At 50.7% G+C, this 24,640-nt stretch overlaps 5 protein-coding genes across 5 annotated transcripts; 4 read left to right on the forward strand and 1 right to left on the reverse strand.

Moving 5' to 3' along the window:
* Positions 1-245: 245 nt before the first annotated feature.
* N7462_007582 (uncharacterized protein) lies at positions 246-1,730 on the forward strand (the record flags this gene model as incomplete). Its single annotated transcript, XM_057079300.1, has 3 exons — positions 246-573; positions 637-1,255; positions 1,313-1,730. The coding sequence occupies 3 exons, from the start codon at positions 246-248 to the stop codon at positions 1,728-1,730; spliced, it is 1,365 nt and encodes a 454-aa protein (XP_056931970.1).
* Positions 1,731-2,570: 840 nt separating this feature from the next.
* Positions 2,571-8,609, forward strand: N7462_007583 (proteasome activator BLM10; the record flags this gene model as incomplete). Its single annotated transcript, XM_057079301.1, has 3 exons — positions 2,571-3,001; positions 3,071-8,477; positions 8,547-8,609. 3 exons carry the CDS (start codon positions 2,571-2,573, stop codon positions 8,607-8,609), a joined length of 5,901 nt encoding a protein of 1,966 aa, XP_056931971.1.
* A 1,084-nt stretch (positions 8,610-9,693) lies between these two features.
* On the forward strand, positions 9,694-12,007 carry N7462_007584 (DUF3405 domain-containing protein; the record flags this gene model as incomplete). Its single annotated transcript, XM_057079302.1, has 4 exons — positions 9,694-10,007; positions 10,084-10,923; positions 10,977-11,823; positions 11,906-12,007. 4 exons carry the CDS (start codon positions 9,694-9,696, stop codon positions 12,005-12,007), a joined length of 2,103 nt encoding a protein of 700 aa, XP_056931972.1.
* A 666-nt stretch (positions 12,008-12,673) lies between these two features.
* N7462_007585 (membrane morphogenesis protein VPS13) lies at positions 12,674-22,228 on the reverse strand (the record flags this gene model as incomplete). Its single annotated transcript, XM_057079303.1, has 3 exons — positions 12,674-12,714; positions 12,779-21,033; positions 21,087-22,228. 3 exons carry the CDS (start codon positions 22,226-22,228, stop codon positions 12,674-12,676), a joined length of 9,438 nt encoding a protein of 3,145 aa, XP_056931973.1.
* Positions 22,229-23,472: 1,244 nt separating this feature from the next.
* Positions 23,473-24,640, forward strand: N7462_007586 (DUF3429 domain-containing protein; the record flags this gene model as incomplete). Its single annotated transcript, XM_057079304.1, has 4 exons — positions 23,473-23,691; positions 23,759-23,803; positions 23,876-24,100; positions 24,212-24,640. 4 exons carry the CDS (start codon positions 23,473-23,475, stop codon positions 24,638-24,640), a joined length of 918 nt encoding a protein of 305 aa, XP_056931974.1.

Consider the following 24,640-nt stretch of genomic DNA (forward strand, 5'->3'; position numbering starts at 1 on the left):
GCCTTAGCGTCGCGCCGAAAGAAGTATATCGACGAGTGGTCGGCGGGAGACAAAAGCCACGCCACCCCCATCCGCTGATTAATTATGTATAGAGTTATGCAATGCATCATGACTTCCCGCCCGGCAGAATCCCAGAATAGTCAGCATCGCGAATACCTCGGTTCAATGGAATCATCTTCCCCGACCCTTCGGGCTAGACCCTAACGCCCCGACTCTCTCCTACGTCACCTCACTACTGCCACGCGATGGCTGCGATGGGCTCAACCGTCTCCGCGAAGCTGCTTCGTTTGGACAATCCCATTGGAAGCTTAACCCTCGCCTTCTGGCTTTGGAAAGCTCTTTTGTTCGTTGCAGTTGTATTGTGCCCTGGCCCAGGCTACGACACTTCAACCACCTTGATCAATTCCGAGCGGGGCAATCACCTGTCCTACGGCAAACTCCAGTCTCTACCGTGGCCATTGAAGTTTACTCGGTGGGACTCAATTTACTTTCTGCATATCGCAGAAGAGGGATATGTCTTTGAGCAAGAGTGGGCATTCAGCTATCCTAGGATCTTGAGCTTCTTCGCCGCAGGTAGACCCACCCAGCCATTTAGTCATAGTACTCGAGAGATCTTCTGCTAACACCAATCCCTAGTGATTCGCTGGTCCGGTGGACAAGGCGGACTAGTCAACACGGCCTTGGTGGGTGTCGTTCTGTCTCATGTTGCCCACTACCTCTCGGTATTAGCCTTATACCGGTTGTCAGCCAATATCTTCGGTCACGCGACTGCCACGCAGAGGCTCATCTGTTTCTTGTCTGCAACCCTGCACATCATCTCGCCAGCGGGGGCATTTCTTTCGGCCCCTTATGGAGAGCCAATCTTCTCGTTTCTGAACATCTCTGGTTTCTATCTCTACACCTCATCTCTCATTGCAGACCACAATGGTGCGCGGTTTCTTCGAGACCTCCAAGTCCTCACCGCGGCCGTGTTCTTTGCCCTTGCGACCATAGTCCGGAGCAATGGCATCCTGAGTGGATTCTTGTTTGCCTACGACGCCATCGTGCTGGTATGGGCGACTCTGACGCAGGGTCCTTCCGTTACCAAAGCTCGTCGTCTTGCTATTATCATTCTCGGTGGCTGCATCGTGGCATCGGGAATGGTTCTGCCTCAGATTCTGGCCTATCGCCAGTATTGCATGGGACTTCCCGATGTCCGACCGTGGTGTACCTGGGCATTACCCAGCATCTACACCTGGGTTCAAGAATTCTACTGGTAGGTTCTACTTCTCGAGAGGCGAACGTGATGGTCATGGTTGCTGATATATCTCAGGAATGTTGGGTTTCTTCGATACTGGACAGTGTCCAATATACCTCTTTTCTTGCTAGCCGCACCAGCTATCATTATTATATTTCAGTCCTCACTGTGGGCGCTGAAAGCTCCATCAACCTTGCGCTCAGCCTCTGGTGGTCAGTCTTCGTCTCCTGTCAGCCCTGGGTCCATGCTTTTCCGCCTCGCAGTGCCACAAGGGTTGCTTGCCGTGATGGCCTTGACAAGCTATCATGTCCAGATCATCAATCGAATTTCATCAGGATACCCTGTGTGGTATTGGTGGCTTGTTTCAAGCGCCATGGGCAGCCTGCAGGATCCTCAGAAGAGCCGCCGAGGGCTTTCGGTCGCTGCGCAAGCTATGATAGGCTATGCTTTGATCCAGGGGGTTCTTTTTGGTTCTTTTTTACCCCCAGCATGAAATTACAAATGTACATATTGTTATAATCATTTAAATTAACTTTAATGTAGAGCGCAAAAGCGCGTTGTGACTTTACGATGTTTCTGCTCCGCTTTGTGACGGGCAGTGCCGCTTGCGTAAGGGTGTCAGCCTAAATAGGGTGCAGTGAGGCGAAGGTGCTCGCTCGCCTGGGCAAACTTATAAATCCCTAACAGCGGATGAGATATAGTTATTGACAGCGCATAGTATCAGCTTGTGAACCTCTCAGTTTTTACTATTTGTGTTTACAGGGCTCTCCGTCCATTTTGCTAGTTCTCAAGAATTACAAAGCTGCATGGCCGAAGCTCTCCGTTCCCCGTTCTCCATTAACCGTTACCGTGAACTTATGTCATCCGACCTCCATTGAGACTTCTGACATCGCATCACCTCTCTACAGCTTCAAGGTATTTCGTCATTAACTACCAACCCCTTTGTTGATCCAATCGTCGCCTTCAACCGATTGCTAGGCGCTGATCTCTGCGAACCTCATTTGGCCTGACCCAGCCCACCATTCTGAAGCTTTGCCCGGTCGCCCGCAAGTACCTCATGCGAACCCGGCCGTGTGCAACGCACCCTCCGGCCTCAATTTCCGCACTCTGAGGAGTGGAACTTCGAGTTTCGTGGTGAATAATGTGCTCCCAAGATAATTCACCTCGTTGATACCTGCGACAAAGCGCGATGAAGATCGTGGAACCCTGGGATTGCTGACGTATCGACTCTAGAACCCCGATCTGACGTCCACGGCAACTCCTCTTCCTCCCCTCCATCTCCACCTTGTGTCGCCCGACCTCACCCCCTCTTCCACCTCCCTCGCATGCGAGTATGGATGCCTCAGCCCCCAAGGCGATCCTCACATCCGACAATTTCCCTCATGGACTAGAGATCTCGCGGGCCACCTCGCCCGGTGGTGAGCCCATCGTCATGAACGGTGACGGCGAGCCGAAAGCTCGGGTTCGACCGCGGACCTATCCATACTTCAAATACCTGCCATATCACCTAGAAGATGAAGCGGAGCGGGATCGAACCTTACGAGAAATCTTGAACCAGCTCTATATCTCAGTGGAAGCAGGTGATTTCAGTCCTGGAGCTGTTCACTGGACACGCGAGCTTCGAGGGTGGCTGTCGCTCAAGTTTGATCCGACTCGGAAAGAGCGCATCAACTTGGTGAAGCTGTACTATGAGCTTTCGCTGGCACCTGGTATCGATCCAGGTGTTTCGGAACGGTTCGCGAGCATGTTCATGCTTCTTACCAAGTGAGCTCTCTCTCTACTTGCGGGCACAGTACTCGCCAGCATAGAATTACAACGTTAATCATCCTTTAGGCGCAAGCATTATCTCCGACCCATCAAAGACCTCGTCCTCGACTGGAAACCCCTTTACAAAGAACTGAAGGCCTTTGTCCTCCCCACCGAGTCCGGCCTGGTCCACTCGACCAATCTGAAGCGAAATGTTAAGACCTTAACGAAGCTGTGCGCGTTCGCTCAGCTATTCATCGATCCCTGCGAACTCCCTGCGATGCTCGAAGAATTCCTACCTCATTATACCACATCGTTTTCCGAAGGCGCTTTCGTGGTGGCAGGATTGATCAACCTACTGCTCCCAACCTCCCCTCCTCCTGCCTCTCGAGAGGATCTTCGTCCACAAAATCATCTGCCAACACAATTCCATCTCTGGTCTCTGGTTGGTCGCTCAAAAACCTTTGATACGACATACCTGGACTACTTGTCTCGACTGGCTCGAGATTCGCTGCCAGCGGGTCACATCCCGTTCTCCGAGCATGGCATTTTCACAAAGGAACAAACGTCCCTCATATTTACGGCAATCCTACGCTTGCTGGAGATTCCCGTAGGACAATCTACCTCCCCATACAGCGCTCTGGTGGATATTTCTTCCGGTCTAGGAATCATGCTTGACCGTGACACACGCAAGCATCCCGTTGCTCACCATATTGCCCGATGGATTGTAATGTCACTCTCTCCAGCTTGCTTGGAGTCCGAAGACTCGATCCTCAGCCAGCTTGAGGGACTCATCCAGGCTGTTGAAACGTTCTTCCACCCTTCGAACTCGGGCGCATGGACTAAAACATTATCCCAATTAGTATACTATTTGACTGATTTCTTCGTCATGCGCTGGAATCGTGAGCAAAGTGGTGAAATGGAGATTCCGCCCGAACGACGACTGAATGAACCGCTCAAACATCGTTTTGTGTTGTGTCTCCGGGATGTAATCTTCATGGGTATCTATGCCAAAAGCAGCACGGCCATGACCTTCTCCTTGTCAACTCTACAAGGTCTTGCCTACCTGGAGCCCCACCTCATTCTCCCAGGAGCTTTGCAAAGAATCTACCCTTCTCTGCAGGGCCTGGTAGAAGTGCATCGAACAACCTCTTCTCTTCGTTCCATGCAAGTACTCTCCCGCGTTATTACTCGCACAAAGGGCTACCGTTGTCATATGACGACCCTTCTCGGTCTTGCACTTCCCGGTATCGATGCCAATGATTTGGAGAAGTCTCTTCATGCTTTGTCATTCATTCAGTCTGCCTGCTATAATATTCCGATGGTAGATTTGACGAAGGGAAGAGAGGATATCAATTGCAATATGCTTGCACTCCAGTGGATTACCGGCGAAATGGAAAGAATGGAGGAGGAAGGTGCCAACGTGCAACTAAACTATGATACAGAACTAGATGACGAGACGGAAGAAATGATTTTGCGTTCCTCTACTTGTGGCTTTGGAGACTTCACTATCTCTTTCTTGGGCCGTGTATTCACGCTCCTCGAAAATTTACCTGATGTCACCAGGGTGCGCAATGGTTCCCCAGAAGAGAACATTGTGAACACACTCCCCGCAACATTCATGCCTCTTCTCGCGTCACTGTCTCCCGAGTATTATGATATCGCCTTGTCAAAAATTGTGGATTTTGTCTCCAACCACGTCATCCACCAAGCACGAGATGCAATGGCTTTCATCTGCAATGCGTTGTGCAAAGTCAACCCTGAAAAGGCTCTCAAACGCTTCATTCCTGTTCTGACCCAAGCTATTCGCACTGAAATCGAGGAGAATGGTGCTGGCTCTACTCGCACGACAGGCACAGACGTTCTTCCTCGCGACCGTGGTTTAGTTTGGAATGTTAGCATGCTGAGCATGTGCGTGGTGCACGTTGGTGATGCTGTACTTGCCCATCGGCAGGAGCTCTTTGACATTGCTGTCTACATGCAGCAAAAGTGCCGAGGCATTCCGACCGTCCATATCTCTAATTTCATCCACCACCTCCTACTCAATTTGACTGGTACATATACGAGCGACTACTCCCTCTATGAGAAGGCGGACATCGCCAATGGCATTGAGCCCAAGCACTGGAGCTACTCAGCCGACATTCAAAGCCTAAACATCAACTGGCATGTGCCTAAGCGAGAGGAAATTGAGTTCGCGGTTGACGTCTTCAAGAACCAAGCAGAATCGGCTTTAAAGCATCTATCGGGACTGACGAATGAGACGTCGAGCATTAAGCGGGATGGGAGTGGAAAAGACTGGTCGGATGAAGTTACTCGGAATCTAGTTCTTCTCAGGCTTCTCCTGTCGGGCATCTCAGTCCTCTTTGACCCCAAGGCCGCCTCGAAGACATCGCAAGAAGTCTCCAATGGAGCGTCCGTGGCGTCAAGTGAATTTGAAATGGTGGATGCCGCCTCGGTGTCAAACGGCGCAGGCGATGAGGATCTCGACGCGTCTCTGGACAGCTCAGACGAGTCTACGGTCAGAGAAAGCTTCCCTTATCCTACCGGATATCCTCTCCAAGAAGGCGATACTTTGTACACTACCATTCATGAGATCCGCGAGCGGGCTGGATTGGTTTTGCACGATGTGCACCGTTTCTTGAGCGATAAGCAAGAGGACGATGTGCCGTGCTTCGGTGCGCTCTACTCGGCTTTCAGATCATGGTTTGTGGATGTTGGAATTGAGAGATCCGCCCATGTTCTGGACCGTGTGGTCCGCCTTCTAGCAGCGGACATCCACCCATACAAGATGAGTGGTATTCGAAAAGACTACCCTCGAGCATTGCTTGTTCGCAGAGCCAATGTCTACCATCTCCAACGACTCCGCCACAATGCCGCGCCGCGACCCCGATCAAAACTTGACGAGATTCTCCTACTTGATCTAGCCGAGTCCTGCGTCTCCCTCTACACAGAGACACGACGGAATGCCCAGAATGCCGGTGAATCGGCCCTTAAATCCGTCTGGGGCGCTCGGTCACTTGTTATTCCTCCTCTTTTGAAAGCCTTGCAGAAGGGTGTTAAGGATAATGATCACGCACGTATCAAGGGAGCACTCTTTTCTCTGCTTCTGAGCAGCATCGCCAAGACTGTCGGGCGAAACTGGAAATATACACCGGCTTTGATCCGTACTTTTATCGATGCCAGCGCGGTTGACAAGCCATCCGTGCAGAAGATTTGCTCCACTAGCGTGTTCCAAATTATGGAGTACGGTCGTGCGATGGAGCGCATGGCCATATTGGATCGAGATATCGTGGAGGCAATTGCCCCCAGCGAGGATGTTAATGGTGAAATCGAGCAGAAGCGAAAGGCTATCAATAACAAGCGCGCTATGATCGAAAAGAAGAAGGCCGGCCTTGCTGAAGAGCTGGTGAACCTTGCCCGAGTTTCACACTGGAAAATTGCCAGCCGTGCTGCGACAATCGTCATCACTATGGGTCTCCGGTTCGATTATATTGCAAGTGAGAACTTGATCGACCTGGTCACTCTTGGCTCGATCGATGATCACCCAGGCCTGCGTGGCATGTACTCTCAGGCACTCATTGCATTGTTCACTATGATCGACGTCCGCGCCATCTGCAGCCACGAATACAAGAATTACATCTTGGGTCACCAAAGATTCCCCTCCAAAATCAAGGTGGCTACTCAGCCATATGAGAAGGATTGGACACAAGAATACTTGGCGAGCTTTGCGAAGCCCGAGGCCGAGTATTACGTTGATCATGATTTCCCAGGTTGGCTGGTTTGGGGCAAGACTATGCCTGCCTACAAGTCCAACGTGGAACGTGACGTTGAGTACGATGAAGTGGAATGGAACGTGCGTACCCAGATGGGTAAGCTTTTTACGCGCGAGTGGTTTTCCAAGTTCTTCATGTATTTGAAGCAAGAGCCGAGGGATCCTTCCGCGGATAAGTTCCGCATGTCCTGCGCTATGTTGCTGCTGTATGCCTTCGAGCTCATGATTCGGGATGGTCTCACAGCTGCGTCGTTCGAGGACATCCAGCAGGAAATCCAGGCTGTCTACGAGGATGGAAGCGATAAGCATCAACATCGCGCGACGGCAGAGATTTTCGGCGCTTTGGTCAGTTCGGTGACCGACACAAGCGTGGAGAAGCGTGCTTTAGTATGGGAGTATGCCTTCCCAATTGTACGGAAGATATTTACCGATGGTCTTACTCCGGAGAACTCGGGCTACTGGACTACTTTCCTCCATATGATCCTACAATGCCGGGATCCTCGCCGGGCCTGGCCGCTTGTTGATTGGCTGGCCAGCTTCCGTCTAGATATGTCCACTAATGCTGCCTTCAAAGAGAGCTCCAAGATTAATCTATTGCATCAATGTATCATTGATGCCGGGTGGCACTTCCAGCTGGAAAAGCCAATCGTGGAAGACTTCCTAGCTCATCTGGATCACCCATACAAGGGCGTGCGTGAAGCGATGGGTCAGACTCTCGCAACTATTTACCGCACAAGATACCACGAGTCGCACCCAGATCTTCAGCATCTTCTGGAAGTACAGAAATCTGCCTCGTCTGTTGGCACTTACCCGTATCTGCCGTCTGATGAATTTTCTACGATGGTTCGAGGAGTCTTCAATCAGATTGAGCAATGGCGCCAGGCCAGAACTCCGGGCCAGCAGACGCCTTCGTCATACACGTCCGGCAGCAAGACAGTTCTCCTGTGGCTAGATTCAACACTCTCCTCGCATGAGTGCACTCAGCTAGTTACCTTCTTCTCCGATGTATTCACAGCTCAACTGCTGCATATGATGGATGTCAAGGAAGATCCCGAACTGCAGTCTCTCGCCTACCATGTTTTCCGCCATCTCCCCAACATCCCCTACCCTGCGGAGAAGAACTCCGAGTTCATTCGGTCCCTCATCAAAATTGGGCAGACCTCTCCCTCATGGCACCAGCGACTGCGTGTCATGATTAATATTCAAATCATCTATTTCCGCCGACTATTCCTGTTAGATCCTTCTGACCGCGACAAGCTATTTGAGTGTATTGGCTCCATGCTTGAAGACCCACAGCACGAAGTTCGCGCTGGTGCATCTGCAACCCTGTCCGGCATGATTCGCTGCTCGCCAATCTTCCTACGTGACAAGATGGTCCGCCATTTCCAGCAACGCTTCACAAAGCTGCTTGCGGACAACCCTCTTCCCAAGAAGCCGAAGAACTTCCGGTCCGGTCTTTCTTCTGCGGTTTCCTCGGGCGCGGGCACGCCTACTCCCGAACACAACCGGCTGATCATCGTCCGGCACGGCGCGGTTCTGGGTCTTGGTGCCCTGATCCAAGCGTTCCCGTATAACAGTCCTCCGCCTGTCTGGATGCCTGAGGCTCTGACAACTTTGAGCATCCGCGCAGCCAACGATCCTGGCGTCGTGGGCTCGAGTGTGAAGTCGATCATCAGTGAATTCAAGAAGACTAGACAAGATACTTGGCACATTGATGCGAAGGTAAGCCCCGTTTAACCCACCCTCACGCCAACTAACACCACACATAATACTAATCTCCTGCCCTCTTAGGCCTTCACACCGGATCAGCTCGAAGATTTGTCGGGTGTTCTGTGGAAGAGCTACTTTGCTTAAAGTCAGGTAGCTAGCTGCTCAATCAACCTCACCTGTGGTGTCTGATGTTTGAAGTATAGTATAGGCATCTTCTAGTCTTGACCCTTTGCAGCCCCTGGAGAAAAGGTGTAATGAAAAAGACTTTTTGTGTGTAACCAAGTCTGAGACTCTCTGGTCCGGCGAGATGTCCACTTCCACGTACGCGCTTTCATTTCCATGTTTTGTGTTCGTGTTTAGGTTGTACATACCTGGGTCGGTTCTGTGGGAAAATGCATCCCTTTTCGTCATCCGTACAAATTGTAGGAAATTTTAGTCTTCGGCATTCTACTAAGTTTGCTCTCGGTCGTAATCTTAGTGGAGCAACAGGCCTGATTGGGCTCGCGTGGTGTCGGACCTTTTCATGAACTTCATGCAACCAGTACTTCGCGTATAACTTGTGATAACCAAGCCCGTTTCAGCCTTGAACCCTTCGCAATTCGCATCGTATACTTCCTGGTATTTTGCTTTCCACCCGATCGATATATTCGAGATCACTTCTGGGAGCTTCAATCAACAAGCTGCATAAGGGCAGGGGCACGGTGTCATCCGGGGTGTTCCATTGTATAACCAGAAACCAGGAATCCAACTAGCAACTAATACCCAACTCTTTGTCGAGGAGGAAAAGGACCCTTGTAAAGAAAGACAGCTTACAAGCCGTGTACAACGCAAGGGCGATACTCCCTCGAGACTCGACGTCCGCTTCCCAATCCTGAGTCGGCGATGGAGTCATGCCCGCCGTAGTGATGACATCGACCTCGCGGCTGTCGGACGGTGTGCCTACCTGCCGTTTGCCCCGAGTTCATGTCTGCGCTGACAATCATTGTGAAGCGATATAGGAGTGGTGCATCTCAAGGACCAAGATCACTCATCCGACTTGTCTCATTTCAGTCGTTCCTTGTCTAGTCTCGTGTCTCTCTTTCCCTTCCCCTTTCCCTTTCTCTCTCTTTTTCTCTTTCCCTTTCTCTTTGTCGTTCGTTTCCCTTAGTCTTGTGTTCTCTCATATCGCACCACCGGAACATGCACTGGCTCTTCAAATCGTGGACTCCGTTGTCTATTGCTAGTCGTCATGGTCTTCGGTTTGACGATGCGAGGCAAAGGCCCGGTTCTATTCAGGACCAGACCGTCGCTTAGGTCACGTCGTTCGGCTGGGCTGCGGTGGCTTGGATGCGTTCTTTTTATCCTTGTTACCCTCGAGGTCTTTTCTTACCTCTCCAGATGCCCTGAAATCTCCTTGGTGCGTCAGTGGCGCCCTTACTACCGACCCGCGGTTCTTCGACCTGGTCAATATCGGGAGACCACAGGCATTTACCATGTACTCGACAGTCCAACCCCCCAGGATGTGACTGGATTGGATGAGATGGGCCATGTGAATGATCAAAGGTAAGTGACCTCGATTATCATTACTTTGTCTCATTCTCCGGTGTCGCCGCTGTCTAACATATGCTGTTCCACTTAGAGACGTGCGGTTCTATCTTGGCGGGACTTTTACTCTCACAAGCTCCCAGCACCCGGGGCCCGATTTACCTCATCCCAAACCTTTCATTTATGACCCTTACCCGGCATACAACAGCAGAAAATGGAGCAAGCAGTATTATGGTCATTTTCAGCCATGTCTAGGACCCAGGGGCCGCAATCTAGATCGTGCTCGCTTCGAAGACATGGTTCTTGTGTACAAAGGGAAACAGATCGGATTCCCTGAGTCTCGCTTTGGGTCCCACGAGGCAATGGGTCTAGATGGCGACGTTTGTACGGATCGATACTCACGATTTGGGGCGTACGGCTATGACGATGATAGCGAAGAAGACGTCCCTGGATTTACCCGGCCGCCGATAGTGCCTTGGTCCGAGGTCGACTGGAACCACCTGCAGACTCTCTGTCTGGAGAGAAACAGTGATCGTTACAAACCAAACAGTGCAATGAATCAGTCCCAGCACCGCCCACTCTCATTTGAGCTTCGGGAGCCGCCACGAAAGACGTACGAGCCGGGCACCACCTCTGGGGAAAGGCGATATCATCCGCGATCTGCGGTACTCATTAGGGCATGGCATAGTATGTTGTGGACGACAAACCATAGGGAGTACCTTCGGGCTTTGATTATGGGGCTTTCTCTACACTCGGGGGCGGAATATGAGGTCTTTCTTCTGATTCATGTCAAAGATGATGAGCTTCCGATCTTCTCGGATAGGAAGACAGTGAGTGAGCTACGGACGTCGATTCCTCCAGAGTTTCGAAACATCTCGCTGTTCTTCAACAATAAGCTGTTAGAGGCATGGTATCCTAGAATCTCGGAGCACAGGTGAGATAAGCGTGAACATCGCTGTATGTCTTCGAGTACTGACCACCCCATAGTCCAATGCTGCAGCACCACCAGCCACTGCAAGTGTTCTCTCAGTTGTATCCGAACTTCGATTACTACTGGCAATTTGAAATGGATGGTCGGCATACGGGCAATATCTATCATTTCCTTGACAGAGCCATCTCATTCGCGAGGGAGCAGCCTCGAAAATATCTCTGGGAGCGAAACGCTTACTTCTACACCCCGGGCGCACACGGAATATGGGAAGAATTCAAAGACATGGTAAACGAAAGCCTTGCAGACCGATCCGACAACACAGTATGGGGTCCCGTCTATGGCACAGGGATTCGGCCCATGGGGCCTGATGCCCCAGTCGCGCTCGCCGAAGGCGACTCGTTCACCTGGGGTGTCGGGGAAGAAGCAGATCTCATCACCTTCCTCCCAATCTTCAATCCGAAGGACACGCAGTGGACATTCCCAGACAAGATTTGGAACTTCAAATACGGCCTCGACACCCCCCGCCGTAGCGCAGTCATCACGATGGGCCGGTATTCCCGTCGCTTGTTGGACTTGATTCATCACGCCCAAGCAACCCGCGGGCTGGGCCTGGCTTCTGAGATGACCGGCGCCTCATGGGCTTTGTATCACGGCTTGAAAGCCGTGCATGTCCCGCACCCAATCTACGCGGATGGCATGTGGACGTCCCAAGAGTTGGCACGGATTTATAACCCCGGCACGCCCGAGAATATCAATGGAGGGCCGGACAGCATCTGGAACTGGGACCATCTGTACGACCATATTATGTACCGGCTTTCCTACATGTTTACAACTCATACCGCAGAGGACTTGTACAGGCGATGGTTGGGGTTCAGGACGGCAGAGAACGAGGGGGGGAAGAGGGTAAGTGTTTTTTTTTGGACAAATTGAATTAGACAACTTCAGATTCTGGCCAGTGGTTGGTGCTGATCTTGTTTTACGACAGTCTTCGGAAACTCGCTTTGGTCGACTTTGCTACCCATCGATGTTCCTCCATACCATCAAGAATACGGATAAAGGGATAGGACATGATAAGGCAGTTCCATGAGATTTACTTGGTGATATCTGGGGGGTGGGAGTTTTTGATTAACGTTCAGGGAATGTCGGCTAGCTTAATGATTACTTGTCCAGAGACGCTGCACATATTTCGCGTCCTGGAGCCGACTGCAATTAAAGGTTAATTCTGACTTCTCGTGATGAAATTGAAGCTTAATATTAGGTAAAGGGCCCATGTCGCAATAATATAGAAAATTCTAATCCAAGTAAGGACATTGAGTGTTTGCATCTGCTAAATATTGGTCTCGTTACCTCTGGAGGTCACTTCTACCGGGCCAGGTCCTAGAAAAGCTTAGGAAAATATTCGAAGGAATTATAATAAAGAACAAAAAATGGCACTAGGTCTGATTCTAGACCAGGATCCTAGCTGAATTACCAACACACACTCGAAGTTGACAATACTTCGTTATTGATAGCCGCGGTTGAGTAAGGGGTTTTTAAGAACAGGCTAAGGCTAAATCGGGAAGCAATGTGCAGCAAACATATATGTACTTGAATCCGAACAGGAGACAAATCAGACTGATCGAATCCAAGGGCGAAAGAAAGAGAAACAAACAGGAAAGTATGAACGAGAGCAAGTTTATCCATCATTTTGCTGCTTGTCCCCATTCAGAAATGCAGTCCATTTTCATGACATCATTACAAAGGTCCAGCCGGTCTATCCTCGGGCATTATATTTCTCGTTGAAGGCATTGACCGCTGGGAAAACCGTGTCAGCAATATGAATATTGGAAACCCCTTGGAGAAACAATTTCACACTTACCAACAGCAATTTGTTTATATAACCAGTTTCGAGAACTTTCGTCTTGGACAGGGATGAAAGGTCCATTTGCACCTCCCTTGAGGGTGATGCTCATACCTGTGCGTTCCTTGGAGATAGTTTGAATGTCTGTCAGACGGATATCCCACTCGCTAGTGAGCTTCTTCGTGCGCACGAGCATGATACGTGCGTAAGTCAACATGACCAGCATGTCTCGCCCAGGGAGTTCCAAGTGCGCGATGTAGTCTTCGTTGAAGTACTTTCCATCGTCGGTGGTTTTGAGCCAGAACTGGCCAAGGGCCTCGCGCTGCGAGTATGGGCGGACAATGCCGTCGGTGCCGATGAAACGGGTCAGGCGCACACGATCCAGACCTTCGGCATCGAAAACAGTGGTGGTATTGCGGACTCCCTCTGCGAGGTTGGACGCAAGATCAAAGGCACCAATTGCAGGCTTGGTGGCCAAGCCAATGACACCCTTGCCGACGCCTTTGAAAAAGCCTGCCATGCCCTCCTTCTCGGCGCCCTGTAGAGGATGGCGCGCGAGGCCGCCGATACCACTGGCCAGGCTCGTTGCAAACGCATTGCCTCCAGCGGTAATGCCATATAGGGCATGCTTGGGCCGATTGCGAGATTTGGACATGCGGCGCTGATCCTGGAACTCCTTGTCAAGAGTCGCAAAAGCAAGGCCCTTGGACATGCTTCCAGTAAACTTGGCCATACTGTCGGAGAAACCAAAGACAGATTTCTTGACGAAGCTCGTAGCACCCTTCGCAATTCCGTAGCCCAGTTCCTGTGGTCGATCTGTCATGACGAGACCCTGGTAAGGCTCGTAGAAAATATCGGCTACGCCCGAGCTGATATTATTGAAGAGACCAACAGGGTTTCCAATGATATCCGCGGAACCAAGAATGATATGGACTTGGCGCAAGAATTCTTGGGTATAGTGGGCTCTAACGTTGCTGACAAGTCTGCCAAAGGAGACACGAGCGTTTTCCAGCATTAAGGCATTGAGTCGGATTGGTGCATCGTTAACATTACCCATTGACATGGTCATGACATTGACGACGAACATCAGAGGATTCGAGGGCTGCATGGTGTCCTCGACGTTTATCCTCTCAGTGCGCATGAAAGAAATATCCAGTTGCATAGGTTGCAAGTGAAGCAGCTCAAAGTATACATCCTGTCCGTTGTCATTCTGCAGCGGTTCAGGAATATTGAAGTCCTCATCACATAGCTTGCCCTCTTGAGGCTCTGACCATGATGCGCCTGGAATCTTGGCGAAGTCCAGCATGGCAAAAATGAAGTCTTCATCAAGTTCGAGAGTCATCTGCTGTAGGAGCAAGGTAGCATATTTGATGTAGAGCACACCATATGAATCATCCTTGACGCGGGTTACCATCGCGTGGAAAATCGGATGTGCTTCCATCTCCTTTCCGGTCTTGGGAACCACACTAGGGTAGAGAAGCATAGGGAAGATGCCACCATAGAGCTGGTTGTCGATTTGGATCCATTTGATTGAGGTATTCAGAGTCTGGTAGAGTCTCGATTCGCGGTACTTGATCTCAATCTCACGGAATGTGAGATAGAGAAGCTCCTTCAAATTCTGGTTAATCAAAGAGATACCGATGCCACCCAAGCGAAGTTGAGCCTTGAAGTTGACATCCGAGCTTAACTCTTTGACTTCAAAACCGGCACTCATGCTGCTCTGAGATGACTGGCCCTTTTGTTGCTTGTAGAGACTCTTTGACGGTTTGAAGTTTGTCAGAACCAGGGTTTGAGTCGGCCCGTCAGCAACGATGTTGATATCAATAATCTTTTGGTAGTCTCCAGGTCGCGCAGGGGGGATCCGCATTGGGATCAAGTTGCCGATCTCAGCCAGCTTAATGTGCCGTTCTTTGCCATGGCACGTCAGCACAAGAGATTTGTTCTTGGTTGCTGGGTAATCCCATGCATAAGGCATGATACTCCGTGGGGGCAAACGATAACGGATTGGGCGCCAGCCACTTGACCTGTCCTCTTCATCATCTTCCACATTAGGATTGGCTTGGAAGAAGATGAATTCCATATCACTTTCGTTGCGCATAGAAAAGGGCCAGTTGCGAGACTCGAAACTGAAGTGCAGAAAGATAGTCGCGTTCTCCAGGATGACATCGACCTTGATCAGCTTCTGCCGCTGGTTCGCCTTGGCGAGTTTCACATGAACAGTTCCAACATCAGCAATATTGAAAGGGGAGGACCATTGATTGTTCACACCGGGAAAACAGAGACAGAGCTGTTTCTCTGCGACTTGGCGAAGGAAATGAAGTGGGACCAGCTCCCCACTCTTGATCTGAAGCACGTTGGATGACCCCGGCTCGCGCACTAGGAGATCTTCGTTGAGCTTGCTTTTCAAAATGAATCTTGGCGCAATTGTGATGACTTTGGTCATTTTGTACTTCCCCTCGCCTTCGGCAACGGAAACACCAGAATGAAATTCGGATCGACCTTGTCTGTCGGGGAAAATAACCTCAAAGGTACTACCGATAGCCTCGAAACTTTGTGGTTTGCTCCATGCGGAGTCCCCAACCTTTAATATCGATCGGTTCTTCTGATCTTCGGCATTGTAGGAGTACATATAGGGCAAGGCACGGCCACCATCTCGCGGATCAACTCTAAGGCCTTGACCAGCGGCATTGCGTGCAGACTGAAGGAACGCCTTGCTCTGAATATCCATTGGTAACCCAGTCTTGTTCAGGATCAGGTACGGGCTAAAAATCGAGACCTTGAAAGCTCCACCACTGTTCGGGATGTTGAAGTAATGGAGCTTCAGCTTCAACTGGAGTCCTCTTTCGTCTTTCAGGGACAGAGTGTGCTCCCTGCGGTAATCCTGGGCATTTCCATTGATAATAGCGAACTCACTCTGACGGAACACAGTATCCTGAAGGTCGATACTAAGAAGCAGCAGATGTGATAGCTCCACAACATGCACAGGGCTCACACCACCCTTTCTGAGGAAGTTTGTCCAGTCCTTCTTGGTATTCTTGTCGTAGATGCGATACTTGAAATCATAAGGCAGGAGGTTCTGAATCTCAACTGGAGCAAAGATTCTGATCCGCATGTAAGGGTACACACTTGTAAGAGAGTCCTTGCTGTCATAGGTAGCATTGACCTGGAAATAAAATGGAGGGGACTGCTGTCCACCTTCGCTGACGCACTTGACAGTTCGGGTAGGTCGCCGCATGAGGTCTTTCCAGAAGAGCTGTTCATTCGACCAGTCATAGCCAAACCCTTGATCTGGACGAATGACAACGGAATGAACGTAGGCCGATCCAACTGGAGCCGGTCGAGCATCGCCAGGCAGAATTTTCTCAATCTTCAAAAGATGACCGTCTTCGGGGCTGAACACGCCTAGTTCCACCGGAATTTGGGTGTTGTTCTCCACCAATAGTGGCGATCGGAATGTGATGTACTTGACGTTGTCCTGACCGAGGCTGACCTCCACCAGAAGTCGATGAAGCACATTTTCACGTTTCGGTTTCAAGCTATAGACAAGCTCGCCCTCACGCACGACCGGAATCCTGTTGATGCTATCAAACCCACTCCCTTCGAGCTTGACGCCAACGATACCACCATGACCCTCAGGAGTCAGTGTCTCACGGACTGCAGTAGAGTCTTCAAATCGCCAGGGATATTCTTCTCCATCACTCAGCTTGGCAGCCGGTCCTTCCTCTCCTGCACTGACATCGGCCCACACCCTGAGGTCAAATCCGGTATAATTTCGGATTCTGTAGGGAGCATCGGCACCTCTTGGCTTGGATAATACGTCTTCATCGGTATTCAGAAATTGGAAGGATTTGGATGCAAGAGCAATGGTAGCGGACGTTAACGTAAGCTCCATCGTCTTGTGTGAATATGCCTCGATTGAGAGAATATCCGGGTTCACATCCTTGGCCATGTGGAAGCCGAGCTGCCACGGCTCGATCAATGGCTCCCAGGCGGACTTGGAGAAGTTATAGACATTGATAAATGTCTCGAAATTGGTATCCACATTCAATGTGGACGACCAGTCACGTACATCGAGATTAAACTTCTTAACGCTCCAGTCCAGCAAGGGCAGGTCGTGCAGGTCGCCAATAAGAATGACACGAACGCCGTCAATCTTGGCAGACAACTCCTCGCGCTTGAGAACAGCAGAGCTCTGGGGAACAACGCTTCTATCGAGAGTCTCGACTGTTTGACTAACGCGCCGCCGAGTCCTATGGGCTAAGGTCGACGATGCCTTGCTGGCAGACCGGCCTCTCGTTTTACCGTCACTGATCTTCTGTGGCTCTCCACCCTCGATCTGCTGAGCGTTTCGGGCTCTCATCTCAGATGCTTTATTGACAATTTGAATTGCCATCAAGATATCACGCAATGATAGTCGCAGGACCAGAGGTTCAATGTGAACTTCGATCGAGGTCAGGGCCGAACCCTTCTCTTGGGATCGGCTGTCAACTGACATCTCGATTGTGAAGTCATCCAAGATTCGTAGACGACTGGTTTCAAACTTGTCCATACGGCACAAGAACATGCCGACTTTTTGGATCTGCAAAGTCGAGACATTCTGATGGGATATCAAAACCTCTTTAGTGCCAAGTACAATGGCTTCGGAGTGAGGAATTGCAGGGTTTGCCACCATGATGACTTGGGCATCGACCAAATTGACACGAAATGAAACTGTTGTCGACCCAGCTGGGGTATCTACAGCAGATACCTCGGTCGTATTTTTGTCGGTGGATGCGCCTGCATCAGAATCAAGTTCAGATTCTTCTGGAGAATCAGGCTCCTCATCAACAACTTCTACGGGGGACTCAGACGCAAATGCAGAGTTGCTGAACGACTGTAAAGCAGAAAGATAGTCTAACGCGAACATGATTCGGGGACTATCAATGGTCAACATCGCAATCAGATGTTTGTCTGGCCCAGGGGACATGGAGACGCTGGCCATGAACTGCTGCTGAACATCGTTATTGATCAAGGACATGATGTTCCTAAATTTGTTCGAGTCCTGTCGACGACTGTCACGAATAGAGAATGAATGGATCAAGAGCTCAGATTCCAAAGACCCATCCGTCAGCATGCGAAGCTTGACTCTGGTATCATTAAGAGAAAACTTGGATAAGCTAGAATCTTCCAAGCTGCCCACTGGACAATTATCGTTGGCCAGGATCAGCTCCAAACCAACACTATCAACTTTGAAGATCATATCCAGCCGGACCCATGTTTCTTTGTGGGCATTATCATCTGCTGTTGCAACGTCTTGATCTTTTCGGGCTTGAACAGCCTTCGAAGTGGCTTCTCTTGTCGGCTCCGTTAATGAGGAAGGCAAAGACTCCAAGGCTTCGATCTCTTGTTGCTCGGCATCAGTTGCAAACGCGCCGGGAATAGATTTTGAAAGAGCTAGTAAAAACTTGAGCTGGCTTTGCGAGATTCTCAAATTGATTGGAGATAGGGATCCTTCAATTTCCATATCAGGGCGCGGGTTGTTGGCCTGGTGTTCCAAATAACAGATACTGAAGTCGAGATTTACTTTTTGGATCATCTCAAGCTCTTCAGCCACACCCTCATCAAAGTGGAATTTGGATGTTAAACGGATGTTACGAACACCGGTAGAGATCACATTGACAGCTGGGCTATCCTTGGCCTCATCCATAGGAACGAACTCGTTCTTGGCGTAAATCTCTCCCAGATAGGCTGTTATATTGTCTCGAGCCCTGTCATCCGTCATCACCCTTGGGAACACCACAATAGGTGTCTTGACCACGACATCAAGACGCATGCGTGAGGGATTTTCTTGTAGTTGGTTGGCTTGGTTTGCAGCAGCTTGCCGGGCTGCGTTGAATATCGCCTGCATCTTGCCAAACTTAACCAAGAAGTTTATGATTTTCCGGTATGGTTCCTCTAAGAAGTTAATCTTGATTGAACCCGATCGCAGATAAACTTCAGAGTCGTATCCAGGATATGTATCGCTCTCGGGGTCAAAGGTCTCATATTTAAAGTCCGCGAAGTTATCCCCTTCAATCGTCAGGAGACGACGGACATCGGATTGTTCTGAAGCACCCAGATTGACATCATCAACTAATGTCAAGCTACCGATTCGGGATTGAATGGTCATGGAACGGCCAACGAGGAAGATGCCAACATCGGCAGTATTGAGACTGAGAGTCGCCAATCGTACTCCATCATTGTTGAGAATCAAAGCGATACTCTTCAGGTTGGACTTGATGCGCAGTTTACCCACTTGCTGGGGCTGTTGGTCTTCGATAACTGCCTCTTCGATAGCCTTATCCGATGGCTCGTTTTGGGTTTCCGGCATTTGAGGATTGGTAAATGTGAGGAGAATGAAGTCCAAGAGAGTAAGTAACGTCTTTCTAGTAACGACAAGATTGATCGTGGAGACTGATATGTCAAGGTTCATCGCAACACCTTCGTATGTCGAGTCAAACTCGGGTGATTCGGGCTTCACTCTGACCATCTTCAAGTGGAAAAGATCGTTATTTTCATCTGCGTTGAACCCTGTTGAGGATATGATCCGCTTAAATTCCGGTAATGGATTCGCTTCGATATAATCATCAACACTCAGAGATTTCAAGATAACCTCTGCCACCATATCATAAGGACGCATGTAATAGTCAAGCTGGAAGCCTTCAGCAACCAACTCTACTAATAATTGGTCTTTTTGCGGGTCGTGAGCGTCAGCACGGAAGAGTGAGCCACGAAGGCGCCCAACATTGAACTTGAATTCGAAATCTCGGCGGTGGATATTGCTACTCAAGTCCACGCCCTTCTTCACATGTTCGATCTCAGATTCGGCATCTTCATCTTCATCGACAACGGGAAGGTCACGCAGTGCAGGCGGTTGAAAGGACGCAGACCTTGCTCGCGTCGCAATTGCGGTCTCTTTGGCTGCCGCCGATGCTGCCATATTCCCGGAAGAATCTTTGCCATCATCGAAGTGTGGGATTGCTATATCAATCAACTTCATCAACCCTTTATACTTCGTGTCTGACATTGATGCATGTAGCTCCGGAAGATGTCCTGATATACGCGTTCGAGTGAGTTGCGTCACTTTGGGTACAATACACATCTCCAAAACGAAGTCCACATTGATACGATCAATGATGTGGAAGTTCTTGGATTCAACTCCAGATGTCAATTGCGCTTTTGTTGCTTCCACTCCAGGCCCAATCAGGACCTGGGTAGAATCCAGCTTGATGAGGAATCTATCGTAAAGCAAATGCTCAAGCTGCATATAGTCTTCTTCTTCATACTGTCTTTTCTGCTTGGACTGGAGGTCACGCATGGCCTGTCGATCAACCAGCTCACTATTGACACTAGCGTGACCTGCATCGATAATCAAGCAGATAGAGCTATCTTGTGTGATGCTTTCTGGAACAATAATCAGGGGGGCGTGGACGTCGAACTGCGCATCGACCTTCTTGTGTTCCTGCAAAGCGAACTCCAAGCCTGCTCGAGTTTGTTGTCGGAGACCCTCGACAGTAGCTCCTGCAGTATCCAACAGCGCCCCAATTGATTCCATGTGCCGCTCGGGGGGCTCGAAGAATTTGACAATTCCCACAATGAACCGGGGGTTATATATGACTTCGATACTCTTCAATTTAACCTTGACGGCGGAATCCGCATCGCTTTCCAGCGGATTCTTCTCCAATTGCAAATGGAAGAGGGAATCTTCATCCTCGATGTCATCCGCACTCGCTTCGGAGGCAAGCTCGTCATCATCTTTCGCGGATTCCGGCTCCTTCGTAGGCTCCGGAAGAGAATCCTTTACCTTGACAATTTGAGGATAAAGCGTACCCACAGTGGTACCATCGTACATCTTCAAGCCACCTAGGTCCAAGTCGAGAAGATATGAATCAGGGCGCTGAAGAGCTTTGGCTCGAAAGTTGTCAAACACAAGTTTCATGACCTCGTTCGCTGCGCCATGAGGATCCTGCTTCAAAGTGAAGCTACCCGCCCGTAGACTCCAATTCACTTGGAGCTTGACCCATTCTCGAGGGACATCAACACTCTCTGCAAGGGCCTTCTTCTCGTCCCAGTCGATCGCGTTATAGAGCTCTTGTCGTTGTTCTTCGGTCATGGCGGTTTCCTCTGATTCTTCCTTCTTACTACCCCAGAACCATTCCCCCCATGTTTGTTGCTGAGCAGGCTTTTTGACTCCGACGTTTTCTTTGCGAAGCTGGTTTCGAGCAAGAGATCTCCAGAAACGAATATCCTCATAGCTGAGCTTGTACTCAATCCGGTTTAATTCTTGGATATCCTCCGGGGTGAGAACCTCCTCTCTCTTTTTTTCTTGAAGAGATTGATGTATGAAATACGGTCATCTCGGCGTTCTTTGATATAATCCCAAGTCCACCGTCTATTGCGATCGTGGATCTTGCTCAGAACTGCGTCACCGGCAAACTTCATCCACGCCCGAGGATCTTCTTTCACTGAGCACTTGGGTTGAAATCGCTTGTACTCCTGGTGGCGGATGAAGTAATGGAATAGGTCGACCAGCATTAAAGCATCACGGTATTGGTTATCGTCCAGGACAAAGCCGAGCTCGTCGAAGAGCAATCGAGCTTTCATGGCGGGGCGATCATATTTACCCGACTTGTCCATTTCGAGTCCTGCACGACCACTAACGGGGCGAAGCATAAATTGGTTGCCATCGCCGTTGTCAATCGCATCGCGTAGCTTTGCCATTAAGTCATCATGGTCGATTCCTTGGGCCTCTGCACCGATATCAGAGCCACGTCCAGTTCCCAATAGGGTTGCGTCCGTATTCCAGTATACTGAGAGAGCTCCGAGAACCGCTAGTTTGTGTGTGGTGTCTGAGGTGGATTGAATGAAGGTAGGATTCCATTCGGAGTCAGTGCTGACGGCACTAAGCTCTTTCAAAGTCAATCCCACTGCAAATGGATGGCCAGGCGAAGCGATCGAGTCTTCGTAGCGGAAGTGTACGTTTTTAATTGATATCTGCAGGTTATCCACAACTGCCGTGATCATGCTCTGGGTGAAGCTTTGGTTTCGGCGCTGTTCCTCCTGGCTCATGCCTTCCGCATTACGCTCGCGAAGAAGCTCTGCACTCTCGATGCGATCCATTTTCAGCGTATGTGCTCGTTTGTCCTCCTCGGCTGGGTCGTAGTCCGCATCCTCTTTCGGCGCGGCAAGAAGGAAGACATCTTCAATATCGACCTTGACCGGTTTGCCTCTTAGATTGGACCAGGGAATTGATAATGTGAGCTCGCCCAAGTGACCTTCGACAACGTTCAAGGGTAAGCGCAGTTGGTCGAGAGCCTCGCGGCGCAACTCCAGATTTCGCAACTTGACATCACCGGACCAGATGCCAATATTCAGTTGCTTTGCGTCGAAGTTCTTGACGTAGATACCCAAGAAGCGATTGAGTAGGTTGGCAACCAGACCTTCCAACATGGCTATGGTCGGCGGCCGTAGACCGGGCCCGGTGGATGGGCACTATGGCCTCTCTGAATGATGCCGCGAAAGCGCGTAGGGATGGTTCGATTTGGTCTTCAAATGGGGTGATTGGCCTAGCTCCGAATGAAACGTGAAAGTTAGTGGATGAGCTTCGGAGACGACCGACTCCAAGAGGGGTTAAAACAGTCTTCCATACAACTGCAGGGGCCCTTAAATCAGGGGTCTCATCCAAGCCATCCAAGCCCGGGCAAGATGGGCGAATGCTGCACGCGATGCCGAGGCGAAACCACCAGCTCCGAGGTGAGCGGGAGCCAGGGTGTTTGGTGGGGGCTTATGTGATAGGACGTGGAGAGCGAATACAAGGCTTGCTTCGAGGACGGCAGGGGAGCGACAGTGATCGCAACCGGGTGAGGTTTGAGGTTGGGTATTCAAGCCAAGCAATGGCCCTGATTGCGTGGATCAAGAAGGAGACGGTCGCCGATGTCCGCTATCTGTTACGCAATGGCGCGGGCAAGCCCAGGCCAAGTATGCGGTACCAATGGGGTACCGCCAGGGAATGGCCGTGCCCCCAATTGTTCACAGCATACCGGCTAAGTACCCCATATGTACACCATTGTTCAATTATCCTAATAAACAAGTTCACACTCTAACAACTACTATGTACTGTCGAAACTCTTGAGTCAGTCACTCCTATCTAGTACATACTGGATATTTTTGACGCTCATGGTCATAATGCCGAATCTCCGCTTGTAGTCCGTACCCGTACTGTACTGGAGTGTACGCCTTGTTTACTCCCACGCAGAGTGACGTCGGTCCCGTGCTGGCATTGGGCCCCCAAAGCAGCTAGCCGCTCTAGGGCTGCGCCCCCGAGCTGCATCACGTGCCAAATCACGGGATCCCCGGGTTTTTATCTTAGCTGTTCTGGCCTGAGGCAATACTATTGCCGGAAGGGTGGCTGCGGCCCGCCGGATAACCACACCTCACCACTCGGTCACCTCTTTTCTGGATATTCTTATTTGCTCCCTCCCGGAAACTCACGGCCTCCCTGACTTCGATCTTGAGTCCCTCTCCGGGTTGATACCCTCATCTCCACTCTCCAATCTCCTCTCCGGCTGTTTTACAGACCAATTGGGTGGGTTGCCTCTCCGGTTTCGCCATACCCGAGGCTTTTCGTTCCGGCGCAACTGCTAACCCGACTGCACACGAAAAGCTATATCCGTCCCTCATCAACAACCGTCGCCATGTTGTACCGCACCACCGCTGCCCGCTCCGTCCTCCGGGCCGTCTCGAGCTCCAATGCCTCCGTGGCTCGCTCCGTTCTGGGCAACCCCATCTTCAAGGCCCAGCTGACCTCGTCTGCCCGCGCTGCGGTCCGCCCAACCGTTTCTCCGAGCTTCGCGATCGCCGCTCACAAGCCCGTTACCACCGCCCTGGTTCGCTTTGCCTCCAGCTCGTCCAAGGTAAGATGTCACGTTATTCGTCTCGGTATAGGGGGCATTCAATTGCTAATTGTACGCGTTTTGATAGGACGGCGAGGAGGTCGACATGATGGCTGGTATGAAGTCTGAGGCTGTAAGTTTTCCACCCAAGCATTTTCCCTCGAAACTGTAAATTGTAAGGACTTACCAAGATATCACCATATAGAAAGTCATCAAGGACACCTTCAGCTTGGAGCAGGTCCCCAAGGAGGCTCTCTACCTCGGTATGGCCGGTGTCATCCCCTACCTGGCTACCTCCCTCGAGACTGTCTACCTCTCCTACGAGATCAACCGTGCTGCTGTTGCCGGTGACGGTCTGATCTTCTCCGGCCAGAGCGCTGAGCTGATGCTGCACATGCTGGAGCCCATTCAGGTTGGATATGGTGCCGTGGTATGTGCATTCTTGCTTCTTCTACACCTCTCCATTTCACGTTGATATTAAGCTTTCTTGTCCCCTGTTCCCCAATGTCAGCCCCGCTAATCCATCTTTGGCACTACTCAGATCCTCTCCTTCCTCGGTGCTGTCCACTGGGGTCTTGAGTGGGCCGGCTACGGCGGCAAGTTCGGCTACCGCCGCTACGCTGCCGGTGTCATTGCCCCGGCTGTCGCCTGGCCTACTCTGATGCTCCCCACCGAGTACGCTCTGATCAGCCAGTTCCTGGCCTTCACCTTCCTGTACTACAATGACGCCCGCGCTGCCGCCACCGGACGTGCCCCTCACTGGTACGGCATGTACCGCTTCGTCCTGACTTTCATTGTCGGTGCCAGCATCGTCGCTACCCTGATTGGCCGCGAGCAGATCGCCCAGACCATCACCTCCGAGCACACCATCAAGGACAAGATCAACGCTCTGATCTTCCTGCAGAAGAAGGAGAAGGAGGAGGCCGAGGCCCGCCGCAAGGCCGAGCTCGGCCTGGAGGAGTCTGAGTAA

The sequence above is a fragment of the Penicillium macrosclerotiorum genome (assembly GCF_028827735.1).
Source record: "Penicillium macrosclerotiorum strain IBT 26536 chromosome Unknown utg000007l_segment0_segment0, whole genome shotgun sequence".
Classification (NCBI taxonomy): domain Eukaryota; kingdom Fungi; phylum Ascomycota; class Eurotiomycetes; order Eurotiales; family Aspergillaceae; genus Penicillium; species Penicillium macrosclerotiorum.